Here is an 18956-nt window from a genome sequence, read left to right on the forward strand (position 1 = left end):
ACCCGTTCCGCAGCTTATATTTGTTTTTTGCACATTCTCTCATTCACACTCTGCTTTTCGCAGTGTGCCTCTGCCGCGAGTCTGCAGTGTGTGGGTCTAGAGAAGTGTTATAGATGTAGATGACAGACGAAAAAAAATTTAAAATTTGACAAAACACCGCTAAGGTGCAGATGTAGTACTGAGTGCCGGGTATAAAAGTTGTGACGAGTAAGAAGCGTCTCCCACGTCCCTTCTCGTTGATGATATAAGTTGTTTAAAGAATGAGGGGAATCCCTGAATTGCAAAGCATTTGCAATTTGCTCAGAAATCTTCTCACTAGATTTCGCTATAGTTTGATGGCCTCCTCGAATCAACAGTACATCAGAATTGAGCAATTGTTCTGTCGCTTCTTCAATCCCCTAACGATGTGTTGAAAATGTGTTGCCTCAAAAAATGAAACCATTCCAAATTGATTCAAATTTACAGCCATGTAGAGTAGATCCCATCGGAAACGATCTGATCAGGGGCAAAACGGTTGGTTACGCCTCAACAAACTCGCAAGACCAAACGGTTTCCACACCCACCCAAAAAGAACAACCGAAAACATCCGATTTGGTATCCACATTGTTGCACAACAAACTATCCATCCACTAACTGAGAGTGGAACACACAACAATTGTTTAAACAATTGTTGGCTGGCTGGATACGCGAGTCGTCAATCATTTGAGTGTGTAAATTTTATTGTTGCGAAAAGAAATAGCCAGCCCTCTGCTGCCATCCGATGGGAAGAAATCAGAAATCAGAGATCAGAGATCCAGAATGTTTGCCGCCATTTAAGCTCCCCTCGGGTCATAAAAAGCTAAATAAATAAATAAAGTGCCAAACTATTACAACATTTGTGATGTTTATTAATACGAAATTAAGTAGCTGCCGTTAACAGGCGGCGGCAGCCAACAGCCAGCCGTCAGGCAGGCAGCATGGAAGGCATGCTGCGGGAGGGCAGACAAGAACAAGGGATCCCGCCAAGGTGTTGGATGGGTGGGCCACGATCCCACATGGACGGACATTGGCCCACAAAACAACGCTTTCATCTTTTTGTAATTAGGCAGGCGCTGAGACTGATAGATAGATATATAGATAGATGGATAAATGGTGGGATAGATTGACTAGATACAGATGCAGATACCGAGACACCGATACAGATACAGATTGGGCTGAGCGCTAGACAGAAGAAAATAAAAACAGCTAACAAGGAAAAATGTTTACACAGAGATACAACTACACATCTGAGTGCATCCATCGATGTACGCGTTTGGCCATAAATCCGATATTTCGGCAGAATATATTTCTATATACTTTGAAAGCATATTCATGCTTCGTATTAATGGCGATTTCTGAACCAAATTCAAACGCCAGACGATGTGGCCACCAGCTGTCGATACACGTGCGTGTGTAGATATCTTCAATACAATTCTTATAGTTTTTCTGTACTTGTATTATGCTTTGGATCTGTTTTTTGATATGGACGAACTGGCCCCAGGGCAGAGCAGCGTAGAACAGAGCAGAGCAGAGGCAGCCGGCGGGGGCGTTTATAATTAATTGTAATTGTCGTTGAAAGATTAATTTGGTTGCGCTTCAATGGCGCTTCACTGTCGGCCCCAGCCATTGTGCGGGTGGGGAAATCAATTTTATATAGTTTTCGATACTCATTCTTTGTAGTTTTGTTGTTGTTGTTCTACAGCACACCCTCACATACACAGCAAACTTTGGATACGTTTTATGTTAAGTATATTTTCCAAGCCAACACATCGAAAACCATGAAAATCGGTCCAGCCAGACTTTGTTTTATATGGATATACACAGATAGATATGATTTTATATACAGATGCAGATGCAGACAGACATAAATGTATATTTTATGCTGCGAAAAGTGCAATCAAGTGGTTAGAGTTTTTTTGGTGGTGGCCCCGACGAGGGGGTAGCCACCACAACAATCTTCAAAGTGGCGACGACGGCATGCTCCCGTCTGCTGCTGCCACTGCTGCCTGGTGCCGTCTCCGTCGGCCCATTGAAATGGAGCATAAAAATGGTGGCTATAAATAAGAAAAGACCCTCCTGCTGCTGCTGCTGCTGTGCCGTGGGTGAGAAGCGGTGAGCAGGGGGAAGAGCAGCAGTAGATTGTTGTGGTGTGGAGAGAGCGAGAGGAGCGGCTGCATTTTCAAATCAAAAATTGTTGCTGCCCGAAACATTTCCGCAGATCAAAGTCACAGCTTGACAAAATTCTGTGGAAAAAAGCCAGCTGGTTGCCAAGTCGCTGCTGCTAATTGCTTTCATATCAGTTTGCCACCCCACCATCCAGTCCACACTTCCCACCACCACCCACTAGAAAGAGAGAAGAAGAGAGAGGAGATCTTTGATAACGACACCCCAAGGTGTTCTCTCGATTGGTTGTTTGTTTTCAACACCTGTAATGGCACCATGCCCCCGGGGTCCGGCATCATCTTCTGCCCCTTCGAAGGATGCCTTCCGATGCACTGTGATAAAGATCATTGGTCAAAAGCTGAAGCACTGATAGACATGGCCAACAGAAGTGGATCGGAAGCCCAATGGAGATCGCCCTTTTTGATTTTATTTGATTTCTCTCTCTCAACACTTTTTGGGTTGTTTTCGTCTTTTCGCAATCGAGGCCGACAGGGCGCCAACACCAACAGCCCTTTGATCTCCTCTCTCCCTTTCTCTCTCTCTCTGGGTTTCCCTCTCTTTCTGTTAATGTCTCCCATCCCCTCTTGTTCTGTTTTTCTTGGCCAACAAACATGGCGCCACGCAGGGCTCTGCTCTTGTGGCTGCTGCAGGCTCTAATTAGGCACACTTCTGTGTCTGCCCCATCAGGGTAAGGTAGGGTAGGGTAGGGTAGGGTGTCTTTTTCTCCCCTTCGACTTGTCAGAGATGTTGTCGTCGCGCCGTCGACGGTTGTTGTTTAAAAATAAATTGCACATAAATTTATGAAACATGAAAGATTTCAAATAAATATTTCGTCATCTCTCTCTCTCCCTCTTTCTACACCACGGCATGTCTTCTGGCATTTCATTAGTTTCTGTACTGATTTTCAATGAAAATACTCTGGAAAACCATTAAACACTTCATAAAAATATCAGAAAATTCGAAGAAATTGATAAAACAAATATTTAGATGTGTCGGTGCTCTGGTCAGGAATAAAAACAGATTCAGCAGCAGCAGCAGAAGGCCTTTGCAATAAACAATAAAAACTATAACTAATTGCCAATGACATATAAACAAACGTTGGCAACATTTTTCGTTACAGCCAGCAGCCAGCAGCCTGGCTGCGGCAGAGACAGCAACAAGTTGCCGCTACCAAGTGAAGCAAAAGTTGCCCACGACTCTCGGCCAGGCTAGGCCAGGCCAGGCCAGGCTAGGCCAGGCCAGGCTAGGCCAGGCCAGAGCAATCATCATCATTAGCCACGGCCATTTTTGGGTAAATAGTGCAACCCTCTTTGCATAATAATGTGGATCGGTGATCGCATTTGGTGAAAAGCGCGAAACATGCAACATTTTTGTGTCTAAATAAAGATGCGATGTGTCTGGCCACATCGATTGCTAGCGGTTGCCACCGTCACAACAACAGCAGCAACAGCAACAGCATCAGCAACATCAACAACAATAACAAAAGCGGCAGCCAGCTGCAACAAGAGCAACCCGGTAGTTGGTTGATGGTCCATCTTCTTCCATAGCTCCCTGCCCCCCCGCCTACCAACTGGGTAATCGATGCTCGATGCTCAGCCACTTCGCATTGAGTTATCATCCGGGGAGGAGCTTTATAAGAAGAGGGAGAGTGATGATTGGGTCCTGTTACTCCTTACTAGATGCATTTATACTCGATGTATTGAGTCTGCTCCTATGATTCATATTGCGATTCGCTATAATTTGAAGATTCGTCGATACCAAAGGGGAACAACTATTTCCTCCCACAAGTTTGATACGAGACCAGTCACTATTTTTCGGGAGAATATTTATCAGACATTTTGGTAGTGTGTCGCAGCATCTGATATCGTACACATACGTCATGGGCATAAAGTTCGCACATTTCTCGGAAATTTATCTCCACGTATAACTCGCGATAAGTGATGTTAGCATGGCGTATCTTTCGATCTACCCAGTGAACTCGGGCACCCAGCACACAGCACCCAGCAGCACCCACACATCGAACTGCTCTCACTTTTGTGGCTATCTTGATACATATTTCTCTTACTTTTTGGCCCTGCTGCTCATTTGCAGTCACGTCAGGCGTCAGTCGTCGGTCGTCAGACGGTGGCAGCCCGACCAATGGCCCCCAGAAACCACATTTTGGTGTGATTTTGTTTCTTTAACCAACACAAAAATGAGCAACAGAAACAGAGACAAGTAAAACAAGAAGAGAAGCAGAAAAAAAAAACAAAAAAAAAACTGTCATAGGCTGGCCAGCAGATTTACGAGTATAATGGGGCGCTCGACAACAAGTAAATGACTCGACTGCCGACGCGGCCGCTTCAAAGTTTTTCGCCTAGTGCGCGGTGGCATCATTAAAATGTAAAGAGTTGTGCGCACAATTTTCGGTTTTTGAAAATTTATTTCATACGCAGCGTGGGAATTGCCCGTCAATTGTTAAGCAGGCGCCAACAGGCAGCCAGGCAGCCCAGGCAGGCCGGCAGGCATACAACAATGTTGCTCTCATTGCTGGTGCGCTGGGGGCTTATGGTGCGCGTTTCCTTTGCGCATTATAAACGCATTAACTAATGTAGAAGTAAATAAACAAAAAATAAGATTCAAATTGTTAGGAAAATAATGGCCAGAGCAGGGCATCGATGGAATAAGGACAAGCTTGATAGAACAAGAAGATTATGGGGTACATGCTACTCGCTGACAACCTTGAGCAGGGTCTCCCTGCCTCCCTGTCTCTATTGAAGAATGTCCCTCATCATTTTCATCTTTCATCTATGTTTTACTCTGCAATGAAAGAAGTTCGTATACCCCTCAAGGCCCCACCCACCAGGTGCATTGCTCATACGCACCATTTCCATGGGTGTTGTCGTTGTGGCGCTGTAGTTGTATTTGCAGTTGTTGCTGTTGCTGTCGTTGACGTTGCCGGGTGAGAGCGTGTCGAGATTACTTTATGGTCTATGAAACCATCAAAATTTCTATGCCATTCGGTTTAATTGCGAAACCCAAAAGCGTGAAACAGTTATCAAATGCCGTTAACTGTTTACTGCCGCAATATTTTACCAACCGACTGGATGTGGAGTTGCAGACAGTCGCGTATACGGGCACGTGTCCGCTCGACTGCGACTAAATTGGCTGGCAGTTAGGGCCAAGAAATTCCTAATCAGCAGAGACTGTTTATCAGGATCCCGAGCTATGTACATACCACATACAACATAGATGATCATCAGCAGAAACAGCAACAGCAACAGAGCACTAAGGCAAGAGGCTTGAGGGCAAATTCATGCAAATTGAATTGATGTTGCTGCTGCGGCTGCTGCATGCCAGGAATTATAGCACAAATAGCTGAGAGACCTGGCCCCAAGAGTCCCACACAGTCCCAGAGTCCACGAGTCCGAGGCTGAAACAGGTGCCCAAGTGCTGCCAGTTTGCCAGTCAGTTGGCAACACGTGCCCCAGGGCGATGCTGCGGCTAAATAATTACGTAATAAGTGGTTGGCAGGAGGCAGCCACGGACAGCAGAGCCAAAGAGGAGCCCGATCTCGAGCCCGTAAGCCGACAATTGCCTGGCCTGTCAGACCCAACTATGCCAAGCATTTCATACGAAAGAAAGAGAGAGACAGAGTGGGAGAGTGAGCGAGTGAGCAAGTGGACGAGTAGAACAGCATATAGCCAGGTGAAAATGCTGAAGTCCGAGAGATGAGCTGACAACATGCTGTATGCTGCAAGCTGCATTGATGTCTGTCTTGGCCATATAATCTAATGATTGAAAGCGAGTTGTTAGATTGAAGAGACTGAATAAACTAACATCGTAATCGGTTAATGGCGGAGATGGCACTTTTATGGCTTCTGGATGGCCAACACCTCTTCGTAGCTCCCTGGATTGGAAGATAGTTTTGTATGGTGGATAATTGGTGGCAAAGAGGCATCTAGTTATAGGTACTCTTCAGGATGGCCTAAAGAATGCACACACTTTTCTGTTGCTTCTACTTTCGGCAACATGTTGCTGGTGCTGCTCTTGCAACAAAACCACGAACACACAATCAATAATCGAATCGATAAAGATCGTTAAACGAAATGTTTTTATTTGTGGCCCCCAATGGCAGCGACAGCGACTGCCACGACAATTGCAAGCAGCAGAGCAGCCGTGCCACATATGAGTTATGGCAATGTCGTACTCGTCCACCAGCTGCGCGGCTGCTGCACTGCTACACTGCTGCAAGCCATGCTGCTCTGCTCTGCTCTGCTCTCCTCTGTTCTTCTCTCCTCTCTGCCGCTCTGCTCTGAGACGTTCGCACGCCACACATGCGCAACATGGCCAATGGTTCACCTGACTACCTCCTACCCTCCTCCCCCCTTGCCCATGCCTCCAGCCCCCAACCCCTTGTGGTGCGTCTGTGTGGCGCGTTGTGCGGTAAATACGCTTTATGGGCTCCCGACAACGACTGCGCTCTGGCTCTATGCTAATTACGTCATGGGGACGACGCTTCGTACCTAATTTTGCATTGTGGGAACCGAAAACTGGAAATCCAAGACACCATACCACCTTTCCTCTCCTGTGCGCTCTCCTCCTCCCCCTGCACACTTCCCTCTCCAGCCGTTGGTCTTGCATTTTCCAACTGCGGCAATAAAAAAAAAAAAATGGGCTCTGCTGCTGCTGTTGCTATTTAAGCAAATGTGTCGCAGCCAAAGCCAAAGTCGCCGTAGTTGTTGTCATACTCTTGAATGGGGTATTACTACTCAAAGAAGATGTTTGAAATGGGGCATATAACAGCCGAAAGAGTGGCAGCGCAATCCAATCTAAGAGAACCCATCAGTACCTAGAGATATGTATGATAGCAGCCAAAGGATTCCTTTGTAAGGGTATTTCCAATGTTGCTGCTGGTTGTTTGCTTCATGTTGTTTGCTGCTGCTGCTGCATGGCGTCGCTGCCAATATCGACGACTTGGTTGTCGCATATAATGACTTTTTCGACTTGCAACTTCTTGTGGCTTTGCGCTTTTTATGCTTTATGCGCTCGCTTTGGTCTCGTCGGTCTCTGGTCAAGCATGTGGCGATGCTGCTGCTGCTGCTGGTGGCCAATGGCTAGTTTCTAGTTGCCTTCTTTGTTGCAGGAGGAGGCACAAACAGCAAACAGCAGCGGCAGCCAGCAGCGACTACGACTGCGGGAGCGGCTGCTGTGTGTGGCATGCCATGCACTACCTGCAACTTGTTGCTGGTGGCAAGTTGAAATCATTTGGTGGGATGGTGTGTGAAAATATTTGCAAGTCAGTGGTGGCACAGGGGGAAACCCCGAGGTAATGGAGGCAGAAGCCAAATGTTGCATCTGCTTATCAAATGGTACGACCCCCCCGCAAGCTGCTGCCACTACAATAAACAACAATAACAATAACAACAACAAAGCAACGTTTCAATTATGACGCATTATGTCAGGCATTCGCTGCCGTTTCGTTTCCATTTTCCATGAAATATACTCATAAATGTCGTTAAGTGCTTTGCCAAATACTGGACGCTGGACGCGAAACAACAAAAAAATGCGAATTAAATGCGCAAAAAAATTACTTTTAGACACATTTAAATACCATTTAAATAGCTTTTGGGGCACAAGGTGAAGCTGAGGCTGAAGTTGGTGGCCAACCAGTGGCAGTGGCCACTGCTGCTGTTGTTCGTTGCTTGCCACAGCACAAATTTGTAGCCAGCGGCTACAAATAAAATGCCGCACAAAAATGCTGCTAAAAATGCAACTCCAACTTGTCTGAGCGGGGCCGTATCTGTATCTATAGCTGTGTGTGTGTGTGGTTCTGTTTGTATGTGTATTCGTGCTTGTGGCAAACAAAGCTTGGGAACCAAAAAGGCCAACACGCGCTTAACGTGGCCATTGGGCAGGCGCGCGCGTTGACCAGCGGCAATTTCGATATAAAAATTTTGTTTTAGCACACGGTCACCTTGCCGGCCGGCAGCAGCCTGAGAGATAAAATGGGGTTGGGGGGTACACATATTGGCCATGATTGGATGCAATTTGGTGGGCCGCTTCTTCCGCTTATAATACGTACATTTTTGTTTTGTTTCATACATTTATCATTTTGGTGGGCAAGCAAATGCTGGAAATGCCCTGAGAGCTGTTGGGTAGGAATTATGACGAATTCGTCATTAGGACAATGGCCAGGACGAGGTCAGGGGCAGCGCACGCAGGAGTCGCACGGGAATTTCCGGCCAAACATGTGGCCAGTTACCTGTCCGCCTGGTCCTTTGGAACCTGACTCTTTAGGGCGGTCACAGATTAGCCCAGGAAACGTGAGATTTTCCCACGCAGGTATCCGACGGCAGGCGACAGATTTGCTTCCCCGATTTCTCCAAACAGTTTGGTGGGGAAATATTTCAATCAACACTCCTCGGATTAAGCCATTCACTGGACCAGACAAATGCCAAATGGCCAAACAGATTCTTCATGCCAGCCTCTGGCAGTGGCACTGGCAGCCGGATCGAGGGCGATTATGATCGACTAAATCGTCAGCTAAAAAGAAAATATTGCCCCACAGCAGCGGGAGCCCAGAGGCAGAGGCCAGAACAGCATACGAGTGGTACGAGTATGTGGCATGCCACCAGTCGATATCAAAGGCAAATTTTTCAACTTGGCAGGGCGCAGGCTGGGGCAGCCACAGCGCAGTGGCAAGACAGACCAACGATCCAAAGATCCGACGAAGACGATGGCTTGCAATTTGATGCAGGCTGCTGGATGGCATGGCAGGAAGGGGGTGACAGACAGTTTAATATACAAGGGAGGAGCCTCTCTGCCTTGATACCCAAGACTGAGACTGAGCCCGAGACCGAAACCAAGAACCAAGAAGCAAGACCAAGGGGCAGGCAGGCAGAACCAAGCAGAAGGCGAAGATAGAGGAGGTGTTGCTGCCACTGAAGTAGATAGATGAGCAGACGCTCCGCTGGCATGTGGAATTATTAATGTTTGATGTAATTAATGCGTAATTAAGATAGCCAGCCAGCAGAAGGCTTCTCCATGTTCCAAGCTCTGGACAGGACCAGCGTGGGGCGGAGGAGAGCGCTGCTTCATGTGCAGAGCCTGCTACAAAGACTGAAGGCGGAAGAATCGCAGTTTCGATGCCTAACCCGGTTTCATTCCTGATCAACCCCGAAACTAGAGAAACGTTTTTTTGGCCCAGCAAAGCATCTCCCGCCCACCGATCAAGTTCAAAGCCGTGGAGCCGCCAACGCAAATTGAATTGACTTTGGGTATTGCGCCGAAAATTGGAATACGAGTAAGTATATAGTATGAGTGCTGGCTTGCTTGGAAGCTCGTGCTTCCAACCATCCATCCATCTATCCAATCATTAGCTGTGAAAATGTTCCATGGGAAACTAATAATGAGTCCAAGCCGACCGACTACGAACCGAAATCACTTTTCAAATATCAATCAATATCTATCTGTGTTTCGGTTGGACGATTGGTTGGTTGGTTGGTCAGCCAGTCTGTTGTCTGTCCGTCCATTTGGGATTATCCATTAATCTTGGCCGCGTGCGCAACTGTTGAAGCCTTCTTTTTGTTTTTGTGGAGCAGAAGGTGGCCCCGAGGGCAGTGCGATTATGCGGGCAGAAATTAACAGCCAGGCGAAACAATTAGTCCGTCCGAAGAGATCTCTTATCATTTATCTTTCTGAAGCCATGTATTTATACATGAATACATAAATATGTGTGTATGCATAATTCCACTTCTTCTTTTTGGTGGTTTTTTGTGGTATTTTGGAATGTGCCGCAAGTGCCGCGAAAATTAACGCAAATGCTGAATGGCTAATTGAGGTGGTGGTGTTTGAAGTGTTTGAAGTGGCGGCTTTTGCTAAAAGGGGTATGTTAACTTGGCCAATAGAAAAGTCGTAGAAGAAGAGCAGCATTTTTTTATCCACCTCCCCAGTGTTTTATCCTCATCTCATTAATCACTAGATGGATTTTGCCAAAAGGGTATCCAGTGTTCGTTTTGCTCTAAATTTCCCTTAACCTAATGACCAGCTTGAGGAAGCGCCACCTGTGGGGCCTACGTCTTTCCTTTGATATCGAGCCGACACAGATCTAGTGGATCGACACATGTAGTTCCACAGATCCACACTGTAGAGCCACACAAATCCATTGATGGGCATTGAATGCCAGGCGTTTTATCCATTTCAGCTATATAGTCGCATCGTATTCATGGCAATCAGATTATGTCACATCCGCTATGCAACAGAGGGGCTCCATTGATCGGCTGGGCTGCTTCTCCATCCGGCCAAGATTGCTCCATTAGCGCCACGATGGATGCAACCGATGGATGCAAATTGCAGCCACAGGCATAGGCACTGCCACAGACCCAGGGCTAACAACCATCAGATTTTCTTTATAATTTCAATTTCTTTTTTTCATAGGAGGGTTCCGTTCTGTGCTGGCTGTTCTGTTCATTTTTTGTTGTTGTTTTTTTGATTTTCTTTTGCTTTTTGGCAAGTCTATGGCGGCCAAGATGTCTTCCTACTCTCGAATGGCTTTCAGCTGCGTGATGTTGCTGCTGTCGGCGCGGCCAGAAATAGCATAAAACTCATAAACGAGGCAACCGACGAGTCGCGAGGCGACTCTGGTCGCGGCAAGACATGGCAGGGCAAGGAAACAAACATGGCATGCCATTTGAAAATTTCATTTCGTTATAATTTTCTATTTCCCGCATGCCAAACGGCCCGCCAGGCAGCCCCGCAGTCCCAGCAAAATCCCAAAGGGGCCCCTACCCAAACAGAGGGACTGATAGACTGGGACTTTGACTGGGACTACCCTTTACACTTATGTATGTACGTGTACTATACCTATATGAACCAAGGTTCGTCGTCTAGCGCCATTCATACTTAATTACCAACAAAAAAAGAGGAAAAAACCAGCAACCAACAAACAAAATACAAAAGCTAACGTAAAGTTGTCTCTGTCGTCGTTGGATTTTCTCTGGCGTGACGCTAAATGAGCCCCCACCCCATCCACAATTTTCCCCAAAAAGCGAGAGGAAAATGTATTAAAATCTTATGACCAGGTAGACCAGACACCCCCAAAATGACACACAAAAAAACAGCAACAACAACAAAAAAGACAACCAAACGAAAGAAAATATGAGATGAGGAGAAATGATGAATTGTGGGTGCCGTTGAGTAAGTTTGTCGCTTCTACTCGTAGGCGTTGACCTAAATATACGAACGGTGCAGAGCATTTTCCGCTCTGGCAAAGCATTTTCTTTCTTTCCATTTTGCAATCGCTTGCTAAACATACGTACACACATATGTACGAGTAGTTTTCAGAACAGAAGCAACAAGTGCAACCATTGAGAGAGGGAGAAAGAGTACCAGAACTGAGAGCAGAAATGAAACAAGAGTCGAAAGTAATCCATCCATCCCATGGCAAGCGCTGCTGCGGGAAATGGAAACCCGCTGTCAAGGTTCTCTGGGGGTTTTCTCTCAGGTATACCTAGGCTTTTCTCAATGAAATCTATAAATTCTACAGATTATTATTATGCTTTGGCAATGTGACAAGAGGCAAACCGCAAACAAAATTAATATTCAATGCTGACTGAGCATAGGTGTGGGAAATAATTACATAATACACATAGAACACCTATCCCTGACAAGATATGTACATAATTGTATAAAGATCATATAACACATGAAAGAAAGGGTGAAGCTTCTGTGTATCCGCCTATATTTATGTACTTTAAACACCCTCAGCAAATACAGGGTGTATTGCCGACAATTATCTTTTAGTTTTATCAGATCGGAAATACTCTGCCATGTGACATCTATATCTGTTAATAATGCTCGTACACCTACGCGTACGAGTACGTATTTGATTTGTGCCAGTTTGTCTCCGCTTTTGGTCAAACAAACAAACAAACAAATATACGAGAAGATGGGCTGCCGATTCTGCTTTGACGCGGACTTCTGCCAGATCAAATCATGTTTTATGAGCAGCTAATTTACTTAACACCTCAACAACAACAACATCAACATCAGAAGCAGAAGCAGCAGCAGCACCCAGCAGCAGCCGCAATCAGCAGTCCGAAAAAAAGACGAGAAAAAAAAACTATAATAGCCCGAAAACCAAAACCAAAAACCTACCTGTGATTTTTAAAATTTATTTTTCACATGGCCTTTTCATTGTTTTTGGGCTTTTTGTGGTTGTTGTTATATTCCAAGTCACATTTGGACTCAAGCGGAGTGGAGTGGAGAGTTATATTTGGTAAGACCTGACGTTCATGGCGTGGGTGTAAATTAGGCATAAAATGCGACCAGTCAATTCATGATACTACCGATTCAGTCAGGTTCGAAGGCATTTTAATTGGTTATAAACAGAGCTCCCGTGAGCAGAGCTCTGCTCTCGCTGCGTCACACGGGGCGTATGGATAATACTCGTAAATCGCCCCCGAATCTCCCCCGCCTAACACCCATGGATTTCAGGTTGCAGAAACCCAAAAACTGACTCAGTTTTTGATTGATCTATTCGATGTTTTTTTGTGTGTTTTTATCACCTTTGGTGACTCTGATTGGGGGCTGAGATTTTATCGATTTGTCTGACGATTTCAGGCTTTATCTTCGGGCTTAATGGCCCTATATGCAAATAAGTTTGGGACCATCTAAAGAAATTGGCATATTTGCGGCAACCAAAGTGAAAGGAGTAGATCTCAACAGAAGCGTTCGATTTGAGTGGGTGGGGATTGATTAGTATGCATTTCGATGAGTAATCGCTTTTTATAGAGACCCAACCGACCGACCCCTACGTTGTCGAAACTCGCTACCAGTTTCGCCACCAGATGCAAATCCCCGAAACATTCGCTGCGTCTGCAACAAAAGCAACGCCAAATCAAAGTCAAAGCAAAATAAATCAATCGAAACAAAAAAGTAAATATCCTGTTATTCCTATGCTTCTCTGATTCTTTCCTACTCATTCGCACTGCCCAGTCCCATTCCCATTCATTGATGGAGCAGCCAAATCATAGGCAGAGAGGTGGAATCCAAAAGGAGTGAGGCAGCCAGAAGGAAGCAGAAACAGAAACAGAAGCAATGCAAAGAGTAAATAAACACAAGATAATAAACCCCAAAAGACAAAGAGTGCAAGAGTGAGACAGGGCGACAGGGAGTGTACAGGGAACAGCTGATTGCAGCTGATTTCGGATCTTCTGTAATCGCCAAAGGGTTGCTTCTGGAAGAGGGGGAGGAGCAGGCGGGCAGAAGGCAAAGTGTATCAAAATAAGGTGAAGCATTGCTAGAAGTTGCTCCTGGTTGCAGCCACTGGACAGTGCTTGTGTGCTTTTGATACAAAGCCCAGTCTTGGCCACCCACCCGCTCTCTCACTGACATCCGCTCTCTTGGTGTGCGGTGTGCGGGAACCATGACGGAAGAAGCACAAGCTGAAACAGCCGCAGCCAAAGAAAAGAGAAAAATAAGCAGTAGCAAACAGAGAGCAACAGAGAGAGAGAGAGAGAGAGAAGGGAGAGGGAAAAATGAATTAAAAATCTAATTGCGCCCGCAATGAAACAAGGACAGAGACAGACTGATGCCAGAGAGAGAGACAGTGAGTGGGAGAGAGAGAGAGGGAGAGAGAGAGAGAGACAAATGTAAATAAATAAAAACAAAACCAAAACAAAGGCCGGGGGAGGAGGGGAAGGCAGGCGGTCGGTTGATCGCACTTAGCCGCCTTACCAGACGCAAAACTTCATGAACCGCAACGCCAGAATAATTACAACAACAACAACTGTATGAACAAGAGCCAGAAGCAGGGGTGGAGGCGGAGAGAGAGAGGAAGAGCAGAACTTAGGGTTGGGTCTCGGTCTCGTCTCCCAACCGCAAAGGTCGACTGCAGAGACAACAACTAAAAGACGAAGCAGAAGAATAGCAATGACGATGACGATGTGAAGTTGGATCTCTGGTGGAGAGACTCCATCGGAGACCAGAAATGAGTTTTCAAAGTTTTTCCAACCGAGGGACTGTAAGTTGGCTGCCGAGCAGCGAGCAAAGTTAATGCGAATTTAATTAAAATGTGCAACTAGCAACAGCAGCAATAATACGAATATCAACAGAGAAAGGACAGCCATGCCGAAGATTTATATACACTTTTGATAGCCATTCGCTACATGGCAGCGATAAATGTTTATAAATACATCTTTAACTGATATTAAAGTCACATTTTGATAAAGGTTAATTTTATCTTGACTTGTAGTTGTTTATCGGAATGCTCTATGTATGGTTTATGAATTTTATATTTTGTGGAAATTGAGGGTATTATAAATTCTAAATGTGAGCATTTTTGTTGCCGCTGCCCAGCAACCAAATTGAGGGAAGGCACAAAAGAATCCCAGAAGAAGACCAAGCCGAGGCCGGCCTAGACTTGCACTTGGAGCACAGCGGCAGAAGCTTCAACAAAAAGTTGCATCGGCCGGGCGCATGCGCAACGCTATCCATGTTCATGTGTGTGTGTGTGTGTGTATGTATGTGTGTTGCATAAAATTATTTCGGTCTGGTGAATATTAGCAGAGCGTGAAGTTGGCAAATAAGAAATTCAGCAAAAAAAAGGAGCTTAATTTCATCAAACAACAACAACAGCGGCGCGGAGAAGAGGCAGCTGCACCAGCGGGTTTAAAAGACACAGAGTGAAAGAAAAGGAAATGAGAGGAAACGAACCCAAAAGAAAGGTGTTCAGCGATAAACGAGTACGCGACAGAGAGGGAAGTTAGAGATTTTTCAAAGGTTTTTATTCGCAAGTGTAAATTTTATCGAATTTTTAATAAATTTATCAATTTCCTAACATAACATTTCATTATTCCCTTCTTCAAGAGTACCCCAGCTATATTTTCTTAGAGTAGTAAAAAATCGAAATCAACTCACCATAATTTTCACTCACAGCCATTTTGACCGATTCCATCACCGAGTGGGTGACCCGCACGGGCTGGCCAAGGATGGTGAAGTTGCCCGGATTCGTTTGCTGGACAAACATCATGTAGGATATATCCGAGGACTGCTGTAGATCGTTCCCGGATCGGAGTACACCGCGCGGCACCAGTCGCTCCCTGTAGATGTCGCACTCGCCGCTGGCGTTGCGCAGAGCGAACTGCAGCCGGACCAGCTGGGGCAGCTGCAGATCCCGCTGCTGCTTGTACACCTTGAGCACCTTCATGGTGGCCGAGAAGTTGACCCGCCGGTCGGCCGACATGGAGATGAACACGCCCTGGAAGACGGTGGGCGCTGAGTAGGCCAGCTGGGCAGGATCTCGGGCGGAGCAGTAGCGTCCGGCCCGCTGCCGTCCCCTGTGCTTCCGGGGATGCTTCCTCCGCTGTTGCTGCTGCTGCTGGGAGGGCTGGTGCTGGCGCAGTCTCTGCTCGTGTCGCTGATGCTGACGCTGGCGGCGATGATCCCGCTTGTCCTGCTGCAGCTGCTGGCGAAGGCCGGAGCGATGTGGCCGCTGGTTGCCGTCGCGCCGATTACGTGCCGCCTGCTCTGGACTGTCCTCATCCAGAGTCTCGCTGTCTGGTACTTCGTAGGACTCGATGAGATAGCTTTGCGTGGCTCGCCTACTGTAATTGCTCACTGGACGCGGTAAGCTGGGTTGCTGCAACTTGGGCTGCTGCGGCTGTAGTTGCAATTGAGTTGTTGGTATGTGGCGACGCATTTTACTGCTCGCCGCCTCGCTGGGCCTGCCACTGTTTAATAAATTATATATTTGACTATTTATTAAAGTATTTGGAACTTTTTGCATTGACTGCTGCATTGACACGGCGGCAGCAACATGTGGCACTTGCTGCTGTTGCTTCTGTGGCTGCTGTTGCTCTTGTTGCAGGTGCAGTTGCTGTTGCTGTTGCTGTACAGCTGCATTGCTGCCGGCGTCGAATACTGTTGCTGGCTTTAACTTAAGATTGCTACGGCTACTAAGACTATTGCTGGTGCGGCTGAGCAGCCTACTTAAGATATTGTTGTCGATGTTGCTGCTACTAAGGTGGCTGCTGCTGCTGCCACTGCCACCGCCACTGCCTCTGCCCCTGGTACTGCCAGTGATCTTGGCGCTTTCACTGCTGCTGATGCTGGTGCTACTGCTCCCGCTGCCATTATCCAAAGTCAGTGGTATATAGTAGCTGCTTTCTTCTGCACTGACTTCCCATAATCTTTGTGGTTGTAGTTGTTGTTGTTGCAACTGTTGCTGTGTGGATGCCACTGTGGCTGCTGCTGTCGTCGGCAGCAGCATGTTGCTGACGTAGATAATTAGCAATATCAATGGCATTAGTGGCTTTTTTGTTTTTAGACTCCATTTGCGCAAATGTTGCGCATACATGGCGTCCTCCAAAATTGTTGTTGCTATTGCCCTGATTTTATGTACAAAATCTGAAAGGATCTTCCTCGTCTGGCTAAAAGCTCAGTTCTATCCGTTGCAATTGCTTCTGGAGTGTCGCTCCTTTTCTTGTGGTATTCCGCTCCTGCTGGTAATATCCTTATCGACTCGCGTTTAATCGTGACAAATGTTGCTGCTGCTGCTACTGCTGCTGCTGCTGCTGCTGCGTCCGCGTTGTGCCTTGTCGTATTTCCGTTTATCCTGCAAATACTTTCGATAATTTCGTAGCATTTTGAGCGACAGCAGGAGCAAGAGAGACACAAACTGCTCGGGCGAGAGATGCAATTGGTGGTAAGAATGTTTTTTTCGACTGTTTCTGATTTTCACTTTTTGTAGCATTAATTTGTTAACACTTTGTTGCTGTTGTATGCCACAGATAATGTTGATTTTGCTTTTGATGTTGCTGGTGACTCATTTTGTTTGCCCGTCGCGTTTTTTATTCTTTTTTATCTTTGCCAAAACTATCTTTTGAATAAATAAAAATTTCTTTAAAATTCTTCTTGTTGTTTTGTGTTTGTTGTTGTTGGTTCAGCTACACGTTTCACTTGAGCGCTTTGGAGTCGACGCACGGCCACGCCCCGTTGCACGCCCCCCCAATTGAACGAGAGAGTGAGAGAGGTAAGGTCGCGTGGCGTTTGATTTTTCCCTCACGAGGTTTTTCACGCGCGCAAGATTGACTCGTCCCGGTCTCGGCCTCGGCCTCGGCTTCGGCTGCCGAATCGGGAACGGATCGTTTCGAATCGTATTGAATCGGATCGGGGATCGGTTTTGTCGTTTATGCGGCGTCTTCGTTGCCGAGTTGTAAGTGTAATACTCCTCGCCGCCGCACGATATACGATAGATAATGTTTGTCTGGCTGTATACGCGATCTTCGCCCGATGTCTACTATATAGCCCGTAGCCGTAGTGCTAGTCGTAGTCTGATTCACTGGCGACGAGTGTTTTCTGGCACACACACGGCCGCTGAAGACATCGTCTCTGACGACGACTGTGGTGGTGATGATGATGATGATGTACCAGCGATATAGCCAGACACAGATACTAGTACTAGTGAGGCAGACACACACGCACACACACACTCAAAATCATTGGCGCAACACACACGTTTTCTAATTTTAGCCAAAAGTAATTATAAAAGAAAAAACAGAGCAGAGTGCGCCGCGTTCAGCTTATACGCATATATATCTTCTACTTTGGATAGATACATACACCCATACATATATATTTATGTATCTGCAGCTGTATCTGTGGCAGCGATGGGTGTATTGTATCTGTATCTGTATTTGAATCTGTGTGCGTACCACCCGATTATATAGCAAAGTCGTCGGAACCGTCGGCTCAATATATGCAACACGCACTCACACACTCGCACACGCGCACACGAGAATCGATCGTTTTTGTTTTATATATATACTTTGTATATATATCTGTAGTATATATGTATATCAAGTGTAGACTGAAGTTGTTGGGTTGTATGCAGCCCGGTCGGGTGGCACAAACAGAGACCGACAGACGGGACGGGGCGGGAGGGACAACCGTTGTCTATGATGATGCTCCTCCGGCTGTTGTTGGTGGGATTGTTGTTGTGCCGTTGCTGTTTTTTGTGCAAAGTTCTTTACGGGCACTTGGTATCGCACTCACTTTGGATATTCCGTTCACGGAATCGAAAGTCCTTTTACACAAATCGGGGCTTTAGGATCCTTTGATCTATGGAACAATTACTCCGACTGTTGAAATTCGAAATTTGCTGAACTTTTCACCACACTAAACCGTCAGATATCAATCCAAAATTTCAAATCAAAACCTTAATTGGCAGTTTATATTTAAATTTTTATTAATAATTCCCGCTCGAGGGGTTCGGTAATATCTTTTCGTATAGCAGATACGCGCGCGACCGAGTGCTAGGGATGTTCAATTATATCGGTTTTAGGTGATTTTCTTTTTCTCGAAATTATCAATTTTATCAACGGACTTTTCTGAATTCAGAGAAAAATTCGACATAGTTCTGTTGTTTCCTTGTCCGCGGCCGAAACATGTATCTTTGTATCTTTCAAATCGCCCGCTTTCGGCCGAAAAATTTCTGTCACGAGAAATTCACTCACTCTTCTCGCTCGTGAAAAAACTCACTCAAACCAGTTGGAATAATTTGGAGTGCTAATGCGTTCGGTATTGGATTTTTAGAGTGCGATTGCGTTTGGTAGGGAAAACAACTCAAGAGCGAGAGAGCGACAGAGTTGCAGCTGAGTTTGTTGCCAAGAGCAACTCTCAGTCTCATTTCTGCGTTGAGTTTTGAGCACTTTGCGCTCACGCTCTCTTTGAGTGGAAACAAGGTCTTTTATGGAATTTTCTATACCCTATCTTTAGATTTATATTATGTTATT

General features: G+C 46.1%; 1 protein-coding gene and 1 long non-coding RNA gene across 5 annotated transcripts in view; one reads left to right on the forward strand and one right to left on the reverse strand.

Moving 5' to 3' along the window:
• Nucleotides 1-18679, reverse strand: part of LOC117580423 (protein vein) — a 34164-nt gene extending 15485 nt beyond the window's left edge. For 2 of the 4 annotated variants that reach the window (XM_034266977.1, XM_034266976.1), the window contains exon 1: nt 15082-18659. In XM_034266977.1, coding sequence (XP_034122868.1) covers nt 15082-16519 — 1438 coding nt within the window. In that variant the 5' untranslated portion in view covers nt 16520-18659. Of the gene's footprint in view, nt 1-15081 lie in introns of all 4 variants that reach the window. The other 2 variants (XM_034266975.1, XM_034266978.1) reach the window with 2 other exon arrangements.
• On the forward strand, nt 12340-12785 carry LOC117580431. Its single transcript, XR_004573569.1, has 3 exons — nt 12340-12439; nt 12518-12657; nt 12756-12785. It is a non-coding gene; the product is annotated as an uncharacterized LOC117580431 (long non-coding RNA).
• Nucleotides 18680-18956: the final 277 nt, after the last annotated feature.

The sequence above is a fragment of the Drosophila guanche genome, unplaced genomic scaffold (genome assembly GCF_900245975.1).
Source record: "Drosophila guanche unplaced genomic scaffold, DGUA_6, whole genome shotgun sequence".
Classification (NCBI taxonomy): domain Eukaryota; kingdom Metazoa; phylum Arthropoda; class Insecta; order Diptera; family Drosophilidae; genus Drosophila; species Drosophila guanche.